General features: G+C 49.8%; 1 protein-coding gene across 3 annotated transcripts in view; it reads left to right on the top strand.

Moving 5' to 3' along the window:
* The window catches only part of LOC105291466 (pancreatic lipase-related protein 2-like), a 31,046-nt gene that overhangs the window by 6,099 nt on the left and 14,109 nt on the right, over window positions 1-10,838 (top strand). For 2 of the 3 annotated variants that reach the window (XM_011359256.1, XM_011359255.1), the window contains exon 4: window positions 3,593-3,599. The exons of the other annotated variant lie outside the window; for it this stretch is intronic. In XM_011359256.1, the coding sequence (XP_011357558.1) occupies window positions 3,593-3,599 (7 nt within the window). The remainder of the gene's footprint in view (window positions 1-3,592; window positions 3,600-10,838) is intronic. 3 annotated transcript variants of the gene reach the window in all.

Here is a 10,838-nt window from a genome sequence, read left to right as displayed (position 1 = left end):
ATGGTACGAGACTGCAGCCCTGCTCAGAGCTGGCCTGAAGGAGACTGTTTCCCTTGGCCACGGCAGAGCTGGTTACAGCCCGCACAGAACATTTCAGAAAGCCCCCAGGAAACCCATCTGTGTGGCAGGGGAGGTGGTGGCTTCATTCTCTGTCATTTCCCTTTGCTCCTCCCACCTCTGCTCCTATCCCTCCTCTCTAGCTCCAAGTTTTCTGATGGTGTGGGTTGCTCGGCGGGACTGGGCACCCAAAAAAATGCAGGCTTGTATCAACCTGAGAAAATATAACTAAGAAGGATCCATATTGTCATTTCATTCCCGTCCCCGCTTCTCTCCAAAGTCAAAGGAGAGTAAACGTGAAATGTTTATGTTTACAGCTTCTGTTGACTTTGCTGGCAGAAGAAACCCAGCCGCCATCACAGCCAAAAGCATTATTTTAACCCGAGCAAAGCCTTTCAGTTTTAACAACAGCAACAAACTATATCAATGTAATATAGTAATAATATAGCGTTGATATAATTATTATAGTAAGCATAGATTAAATGCCTATTTATCCCAAATACTGTGCAAAGTGCTTTATATTTTTTCATTTAATCTTCACAACTGAAGAAACAGCCTCAAAGAATTGAGTAGTTTGCACAGTCACACAACTACTCAGTAGTGGGACTGAGGTTTAAATTCAGTTTTGCTGTCATTCGGCTCAAGCGAGTCTACCTTTAAAGAACTCCCTTTTCTATCTTCTGTAACAAACAACTATGTTCATGACGTTTCGGCTGCTCTGACCAAACCTTCGGAAAACTATTGACAAATCCGGGAGCCCTGCCAAGAAGCAAATATAGTCAGGAGAAAATAATAATAATTAATACTTATACATCCACAGGTGCCAGCCACTATGTTAAGTGCTACATATATTAACTCATTTAATCTCATAACAATCATATACGATAGATTCCATTATTATTCCCATTTTATAAATGGGGAAACTGAGGCACAATAAAGGTCAAGTAATTCTCCCAACTTCATGAGTAGTGATTTGGAGCCAAGCTTTCTAGTCCCAGAATCTTGTTCTTATCTACAATACCATACTGTCTTGCCCTTTTTTCCTTCAAACTTGGGAAGAAAAAAGAATATTAAAGAAGAAAGATAAACAAGTAAATGAAAAAAATCTGATGTGGAAAAAAAAATCCTTCCTCAGAAACAAACTATATGTCTTTGCTCATCTGCCCTTCTCTGTCCATGCCACTGGAGTCCTCTTGTAATATCCATCCTTAAGACCCAATGTCCTCCTATTCAATACCCAAGGCCATGGCAATGACCACCTCCAGGTTATGGCACCCTTTTAGTTGGGCAATGCACAGTCTGAGCAACTGTACACCTAGAGGTCTTGCTGGCACCTATAGCTAGGTCCCTTGTCTGTAGCACTGACCATCTATTTTAGGGTTGGATCCTGTAGAAGCTTCTAGGGTACTCCTGAAGAGGTTCAACTCGGTCCCTCTGATGCTACCTTTGTGGATGTGATTCACACGGATGCAGCTCCTCTGACCCCATCCTTGGGTGAGGCCCCATGGTGCACAGCTATGAGTATGTGCAATTGTGTTTTACCTAGGAGAGCCTTGCATTATAAAATGCTCATTGCTGTTCCAAATATTTCTGGATTTGGGATGGGCCCAACTGGTGGGTCACCTTGACTTCTTCCCCAATGGAGGAGAGGAGATACCAGGATGCAGGAAGAATGCCTTATGGACCTAGATGGCATCTGAACGGGTGAAGCCAGAGCAGAGTGGGGCATCACCTCCCTGGGGTGAGCAGCACTTTTCCCATAGCAAATCTTAAAAACAAAAACACCCTCCTCTTTAAAAATATAAAATTCCCCCTCTAGACCTTACTTCTGAAAACTATAGCCATATATCATTTGTTATATCTAAGCTCTACTGATTTTGTACTTTCTTAAAACATTGACGAGGGTAGTGGGGTCACCAGGCAGGAGTGGAAGCCCCCTTGTCACAGTTTTGCCAGGCTCTGGCTCCCGGCCTGGGCCAGGCAGCACTGTGCTGACAAGAGCTCGGTCAGTGGGCTGTAGATTCTGCCAGCACCACCGAACGCCAGCTCTCTGCCAGCGCTGGAATGAGCGGAGAGCAGAAGACTTCGAGGCAGTCCTTGAGGCGTGCACAGCGGGAAGGAGCCCAGGAGGTAAATAAGCGCTGCCACGCTGCCCGATAAGTGCAAAAAGCAAGGTACGGCCCAGGACAGAGTGGGGAAGGCTCCGTAGAGCCATTGGTTCTAGGTCCAGGCTTACAGGAAGACATCTGACTGAGACTGCAGGCTGGGAGGCCAGCCAAGAAGAGGAGGCCCCTGAAGATACCCAGGCGAGAGGTAAGAGGACATCAAGAGGGCGGTGAGTGGAACCAAGGCATAAGGGACAGGGTAGGACAGATGGGCCACGGGTGAGAACCTTTCTCCCTGATGGAAGACAGCCTGTCTCACCTACTCTCCAGACTAACAGGTATGGCTGAGGACGTGGGGGAAATAATTTTAAAATAGGGAGGAAACTGAGAACGGTGTGCAGTGCAGACGGAGGAGGCCACCTGAGGAGGCTCCCCAAGGCTGCTGGCCGCACTGTAAGCATTGAGCCGAAGCACTGTCCTGAGCCTCAAGGTGACCTGGGGTGACCCATGTGACCTGAATCTGGACCGCAGGTACAGTGGTGGCTATATGTTCTGTAAGCAGGGGAGACAGCTGATGGAGACCAATTCAGAGTAGGGCCAGACCCCTGCTCTCTCCTCCCATGTCCCTTTACTCGAGTGAATGAATGTCATTTTATCAGATGTGAAGCTGGAGGAAATTGCCAGGAAGGCCAAGAACAGCAGGTTCTAAGATCACTGCCGTGGACCTTGGCTACTTATCAGTGCAGCTATGCAGGCTCCACTTCCTGACACTACCGGGGAATCCAAGCTCAGCTCCATACATCCACGACCCAAGCACACCATCCCAGGAGATGGGGAGTTTGGAGCTCTCTGTGGTTCCTCTGGGGTATACCTGCAGTGTCTATGTGGCCCTGGCCAACTCTGGTGAAATTTCCATTGGCTACGTAGAGTACAGGGACAATGTTCCTAAGTTGGTCACCCTTAACCTGGACCCCTCAACCGTTCAGGACTTCATTGTCTTGGCCGTAAAATGGGAATTAAAAAGGCACTGTATTTCTCAAGCAATTTACAGCTCTAAGAGCTACGATTTGATCCCTGTCATTTCCTCTCAGGATACCCGAGCAGCTAATTCCTTGCTGATGCTCAGCTCTCTCTCATGGTCCTCAACACCTGTCCTTGAGATTCTATTCCCCAGAGGTGTTTGCTCAGCTCATTTCTCATTACCTTAGGTGTTGTCACCTCTGGGCTGATACCTTATTCTCTTTGAAAAGGGAGTTTGGATGGTTTGCTCCTTCAAGGTGACTCTTGCTTGAATAGAAAGATGCCATCCTTTCTCTAGGCTGCAGCTTCCAAAACTCCTTGTAGGAATCCAGATGCAAAAAGGGTCTTTAAAGTAGATTACCTAAACCACCCCTCACCTGGTGCTCAGCTTCAGTTCACCTCTACTTAAGTTGTAATGTCATCCGTGTGCGGCAGGGGGTCACTCCCCACCAGCAAAGCCCCATTCTGTTTTCCAATGATTCTGACCTTTGGAAAGTTTTCCTTATAGTAAGCAAATCTGCCTCAGTGAATCTTCAAGGGCACGGGTGACCACGACCTGCCCTTGGCATTTAGAACAGAGCCTGGTGACCTGGAAATAACAAGAATCGAACTATAACCCTCCCTTTCTTTCCAACTCTGCCCTCTTGGGGTGGCTGTTGACCAGGTGAAATGCCACTCAGGTCATAAGTTCCCTGATTCTTTGATTTATCTGGGGCTGCAACTAGGATGATTGGACCCACAGATTATCGGAAGGTACCTTACTAAACCTTCGGCCAAAACTACAAGGCTGCTGTTAGTGTGGGCGGGAAAACCCAAAACCCAAGGACTGCACGATGCAAAACCCTTTCCTAAGGAGGACAGAAACCCTCATCCCAGGAACATGGAATGAGGAAAAGAAGGTGCCCAAGGCCTAGCTAATCCCCCCAGACGGACCACCGGCCTTGATTCACATTCTCTCTCGGGAGGAGACCAGTGGTTAGCCGTACCTGTTAGGGACCCCACTGGCAAAGAGATGGCCCACTTAAAGGGCTTATCAATGGTCCGGACTCTTTACAGAGATGTGGACAGGATTAAGAAAACCTACTAGCACTTCCTGAGCCCTAGGCATTAGCAGCACTGGAAGCTCTGACTTCCCTGTCGCCTGCAGCCTGGAGGGAGCTGGGACTGTGGGAGGGAGCTGCTGGCGAGGAGCTGCAATCCTCAGGACAGAAGTGCAGACATTAGCCAACCACGGCATAGAAGGGAAAGAGACTAACCTCTTCCCCTTCCCATCCTCTGATCTCCGAGCTCTGCCTCCCATTGGCTGAACTCAACCAATGGGCCAAGGGCAAGCAGCATAGGGGGGCCACAGAAGCACCTTCCAGGGCACAGAGCACGGAGGAGAAGGCAGGAGAGACCTGGAAGTTATCCAGCTCATCCACCCAGTGAGTCATTAGCTTCCAAGGTCTCATCCTCTCATCCGGCAATGTTTGATCCAACGATGATGAATGTTTACTGATCACCTAGTACTTATCAGGCACTGTGCTCTGGCAGCACAGAAATGACTATACAGACATTGACCCTTCCACCAAGGCAAGGTCTACACAAATAATCACTGAAATATAATTACCAATTGGTATATGTTCCATGGAAGAAAAAATAAGAATGTAAAGGAATGTCTGGTCTCATCTGGGCAGTGAGGAAGGCGTTTTTGAGGATGTGACATTTAAGCTGAGCCCTGGAAGATAACTTCGACTTAGGCAGCGAAAGAGTGATGGTAACATGTTTCAGGAACGGGAAACAGAATATGCAAAGACCCCAAGGTGGGCACTTTCAAGAGACTATACACAGCCAGCCTGAAGTTCAGTGAGCAAGAGAGAGGGACTCAAGGGGAGAGAGGGGGAGGAGGCAAGATCCAGGTAACACTGCACCCTAAAGACCAATGGAGAGAATCTGGGTTTTCCCAAGAGCAATAGGCAGCCACTGGCCCCATGTCATGGGTCTAGGGCTTCCATTCAGACTAATGTTGCCATTCCGGCCTCCTCAGTGGGGTCCTTTATGAGCCTTCAACTTGATCTCCTTCCTCAGCTGCTGGACACCTCCAGGCGCAGTAGTGTGGCAACATTAGGCTTTGACTATTTACATAAAGGTGACCCCATTCAGGTTTCATCATCCCTTTGCCAGTTCCACAAACCTTGAAGGAGCTGTTTTTCTGCCCTTGAAATCATCAGGAAATGGCTAGCAACCTGAACGTTTCTGGGATTGATCAAAGTGCGGGAGTGGAACGTGGAGCAACTGGAACTCTCACCCAACACCCAGTGGGAGTTAACACAGGTGCCGTCACTTAGGGAAAGTGTTTGGCAGCATCTCCTAAAGCTAAGCAGGCACGTACCCCAGGACCCAGCAGTTCTACTCCTGGGGATAAACCTGAGAGAATTGAGGGCATATGTCTACCAAAAATAAAACATGTACCAGGCTAGAATGTTCCTAGCAGCATCATTCATGAGTCCCAAACTAGAAAGAACCCACATGTCCATCAATGCAGAATGGATAAACTAGCCATGATCTACTCACACGGAAATGCTTCAGTGAAAAGAAACCAGCTACTGATACATGTACCAACCTGGATAATCCTCAAAAACATGTTGTGCCAACGAAGCAAGACGCAAAGGAGCATGTGCTATATAATTCCATTTATCTGCGATTCTAGAACAGACCAAATTAATTTATGGTGATAGAAATCAGAGCATTGTCAAGGGGGTGGTGGTAGAAGCATCATGGAGAAACTTTTGGCTGCTAGAAATGCTTTATATGTTGCACACACAGACAGGAGTATACATTCGTCAAAACTCAATAAACTGTACTGAAGTTTAAACTTAAGATTTATGCACTTTGGTGCATGTAAAGCATACGTCAATTTAAAAAGTGTCAGGGCGGCACACGGCTATTCACCCAGGTTCGCCTCTCAGCAATAAAGAAAATACCTCCACCTTCTTATCTCCAGGTCAAGGTACAGTCGATGCGGCTCAGACATGCTTTTAAAATAGGCTATATCTTTTCTAAACAAAGCTATATTTAAAGTGTTTGTTTTCTTCTTCCGAGCTTCTTGATCACCAGGGCTGCCTTCATTTTTATTCTCTGTCCAGGTTCTTTGGAGGGCGGCTTTCCACTCACCGCACCCCCAAACCAGAGGAGACGTGTGTCTGTATAAACACGTCCACAAGATGGCGAGTCTTTAGACATTTCATGCTTGCACAGCTCAGTAAGACAGGCGTGGGCTCGTGTTTCGGAAGGCGTTTCGAATGGGAGGCACTAGCGCTTGGCGTTTCCCCGTTCTCATGCAGGCAGCACAATCTTTTGGCTCCTGACCCTGTGAATTCAGATTCTCAGGGTCTTTTTCCATCCCCAAAGTCAGTTTTCCTTTCCTCAAATCCCGCTTTGTACACAGTCCTGGTCTTGGGCCGAGCCGGCTGCATGTGTTCATGATGACTTAGGTTCAAAGCGCATATGTGCGGAGTCCTCTCTGTCCTTCTGTCCTCTCCTCTAGGGAGTCCAAAGGATAAAGCCTGGCTATAAAAGGCCATGACCGACCTGCTGGCTTGCGAGTGGAACTTTGGTGTCGCACAGTAAGTCACGGCCCCCACCCGGGCAGGGAGCTTGGCGGGGCTGGGGCTGTAATGGGCCCAGAAGGAGGGCAGAGAAAGCCACTGCAGTACGGAGACTCTCAGTCCAGCGTCCAGAGCAGCTGCTGCCCAACTCCCTGTGTGTGGGGAGGCCTCAGCTGCAGGGGCACCGCCTTGAGCGAGAGCCCCGAGGGGCCCAGTCTCTGAGCCTGAGCTCTGTTTTACTCACTGTCCCGTGTGTGTGCCAGGCCTCCGGGCCCTGTCCGATGCAGTGACTGCCCACGCTGTCTGTGCGGCTCGGTGTTTTCATCCACTCAGATGCCGCCCCCTCGGATCATCGGCCTCCTCCTTTCCGCTGTAGTCAGAGGTGAGGATGCCTTCACCAGCCCCTTAGGGAGAAAGTGACCACGCCTGGGCTGGCCTGTGGGTGATGCTGTTAGAGCCACTATTATCTTAAGTTATAGTACTATCATTATTTCAAGAAAAATATCAGTCGCCACCATTCAGAGAGTGTCGACTCTGTGGCAAACACAGGGCAACATGCTGGACACAGATGTCCCCTGTAATCCATCGGCAAAGACTCTAGTGGCTGTGACAGGAGCGGCACAGGTGGCAGGCTGCTGGGGCGGACGGGGGAGTGGGCTTTCTTGTCAGGCCCCCAACACCCTCAGTCCCTTGAGTGGGCAAGTACACGTCTGCAGACTAAAGCCACACGGCTGTGTCCCCTGCCAGGCCCGCCAGGCGAGCCCACCCCGCTGCCTACAGCCTTTCACTCCACTCACGCCATCTCTGTCTCTCTGACTCTCACCTGCGCGTCTCCGCCGGCCTCCTTCTGCCGGGGCTTTCTTCCGCATCGTGATTCCTCCCTCTCGTCCCCTCGGCTTGTCCCCAGCCCACTCGTGGCCTCTCCTTCCATCTTGACCATGCAGCCACACCCGGCTCCTGACAGCAGGGCCGGGTGAGTCTGCCTGCTCCTCAGGCCTGCCTGACCCCGCTGGGTCTCCATCTGCTGCCTCCTCCCGCCTTACACGCAGGTACTTCCCAAAGGTCACTCCTAGGAGCTCTGCTCATCCTCCTCTTCCTCGGGGCTTCCCTCTTGCCCAGCCTCCGCTCCCCCAGCCCCCACACTCCCACTCCTGAGGCCCAGGCAGCTCCACCAGGGCCTCCCACCGGTGATGCCTCTACTCACTTATCCAGGCTCGGGCACCACTGCCTGTCCCCACCTCCCCACCTTTGTCTTAATTTCCACCGTCATCCAATATTAGAATGCCTGTTACCTCTCCAGGCCCACCACCCCTGCACTGCCCCACCCCAGGCCCCCACCCCTCCCAGGCTCTCCTGCCTCTGAGCCACCTACACGTGCTCCCCAAAACACGTTCATGGAGCACAGGCCCCCAGTCCACTCATCAGCTCAGCACCTTCCAGCACCTCCACACTATCCACCTAACAGCCCAGGTATCCTACCTAACCTGTCCTCCAAGCCCCTTCACGTACAACCCGAAGCAAGTGTTGCTTCAGCCTTCGGCAGCCCTTCCTCCAAGACCGTCCCTCTTCCTGGAAGGAATTCAGTTCCATCATTATTCCTCTCTGTTAGAGTTCCTCTTTCAGGGCAGAGTTCATACCTGATTTGTCTTCAGGCCTCCTCAGTGTCTAACTTTATCCCCAATTAAACTTCCCCAGTTCGATCCTGGCTCCACTCCTGGCTGTGACCTTGGGCAGCTCAGTTTGTCTCCCTGTGCCTTGGCTTTCCCATCCGTGAAATGGAAGTAGTACTAATTCCCTACTCATGTGGATGTTTTGAGGCTTAAAAGGGATAATACCTGTAAAGGGCTAGTGTGGCATCTGGCATGTTGTAAGCAACAGGTGTTAACTATTACCAGTTTTGAGTGAATGACCAACACTTGGCATCATCAGTTCAGGAGCTGAGGAAGCCTAAGAGAGAAGACCTATGGGTCTGTCCTCTGGGTTTGATTACGTCACCCTCAGTGACCACCTTCTGTGAAAACGTCTATGCTCTGGTAGAGGAAAGATCCTCAGACTTAGATAGGGTTATGTGGGTCATCGGTTGTATATGTTGAGCCCCTGCTATGTATAGCATGATGCAAAAATAAATTCAGCCCTGGTCTTAAGAAATTTACCATTTCAAAGAACAACAGGAAAAATCTGAAATGGCAGAGAATAATTTGGGAAAAAAAATGTGTGTAAAAGGACGTCATGAAGACGTGCGAATTGGACAAACCCCCATCAACGGCTCCTGTGTGCATGGTCTGTGTTGGATGTAATGGCAACATCAGGATAAATCAAGTAGCATCCCTGATACAGAATTCGTAGGTACTTGATAAATACTTAATGCTTGGAGAAGACATGTAAAAGGCCATCTGGGAGTTTCCCAGAAGAGGTAGTTTTAAGGCAGAAGCTTCCCAGGAATTCTCAGCCATTCCCCACCTGGCCTGGTGATAGGGGTTAAACAGCATTAAACATGTGGTTTGCAGTGCCCCGCCCAGGCTCTCTGAATCAGAATCTCTGAGAGAGGCCTGACAATGTGTATATGCGATACACATCTTCACTCCCAGCCCCTGCTGGGAGTGATTCATGTCACTGTGGAATATGAGGAACACTGGCAGCAACGACAAAATCCAGCATGGGCCTCAGCCGATCCTGTGCCGCACCCTGAGGAGTCCTGCCGTATGGCCGAGATGACATTACTCCTTTTCAGAACATCACGAGTGTCCCGTTTGTTGTTCTTCCCACCACAGGAAAGGAAATCTGCTATAGACCTCTCGGCTGCTTCTCCGACGAAAAACCATGGGCCGGGATCCTTCAGAGGCCTTTAAAATTATTCCCCTGGGTCCCCAAGGACATTGACACCCACTTTCTTCTATACACCAATGAGAATCTGGACAACTACTAGGTAAGAGCGGGCATGAAATGACTGCGTGGCAGGCGGATTTGGGTGCCCACCCTGGAGCCCGTGCACGGTCGTCTAAGGAAAAATGCGCAGCGTAGGACTCTCAGCGAGGGGATGCTCCCTCGCCAGTGTTAGACCTCGAGCCATCACAGCTCTCAGGCTCCCTTCGCATATCCGACGAAATCCATGGAGGCCCAACCCAGAAACTTGCACAGTCCACATCCCTGTGCACGAAACTTCGGGGGCTTCCCAGCATTGGAACTCTGCTCCTGGGAGGAAGCAGGTGTGAGCAGCATTTATGGAGAACCCCAGGCCTGGTGTATCCCCAGGAGGGCCATCTTCCTCCTGTACTAAGAAGTAGAGGGGAAGAAGCCCCTCACGGGCAGTCGTAGGGAGAACTTAAATCTTTCCTGAGGAGCTAGGAGCCAGGTAGGGGAGAGGGGCCATTTAACCACAACAGGGAATAGGTGAGGACTCTGGGAGTTAGAAGGCCGGCCAGCTGAAAGCAGGACAGGCTTTCTCCAGGTGCTTAGAAGTGACCAGGAAGAAATTGCTCAAATTGCTCACAATTTCTGTCCCTGACAGTTTAGAGAGCCAGGTGTCTCTACAGATCCCTGAGGTCAGCTATTAGGAGATTCTAGGTGACAAACTTCTCACTCAGAGCCCCTAGCTGGGAGTCTGCTTGGACATGGGCGTTGGGCTGTTTTTATCTTGTGATCCATCTTCAGGCATCACGCTCAGGGGGGCTGGTGGAGGGGGCCTGAACAGCCCCTGGGCATGTAGGAGTCTGTTCTTAGGTCCTGCAAGCTAGAGATGCCCCTCTCGGCTCCACTGAGCTGCATCTCCCCTCTTGTCTAGTGCCCCATCTGGGGTCCTTCATCTTGTCTGTGCTGGGGACCTCTGCCACAATCTGGAGAAGGCTAAGGGCCCCTTCTCAGGATGATGTTTTTAAATGCATAAAATAAAATACATTTGATTGCAAAGGAAACCAATTATATTGAAAAAGTTATCAGAACATTTAAAAAGATAACTATGTGATATAGGAATATATGTGTTACTTTATTATCTCACTAAACAACAAGATCTAGGAGTTGTTCTAATGACTAGTGTTGCTTAAAATATAAATGATGCCTATAAATGATGTTA

The sequence above is a fragment of the Pteropus vampyrus genome, unplaced genomic scaffold (genome assembly GCF_000151845.1).
Source record: "Pteropus vampyrus isolate Shadow unplaced genomic scaffold, Pvam_2.0 Scaffold46, whole genome shotgun sequence".
In the NCBI taxonomy this organism is placed as follows: Eukaryota; Metazoa; Chordata; class Mammalia; order Chiroptera; family Pteropodidae; genus Pteropus; species Pteropus vampyrus.
Note: the sequence above shows the minus strand (reverse complement) of the source record. Positions and strands in the feature narration are given on the sequence as shown.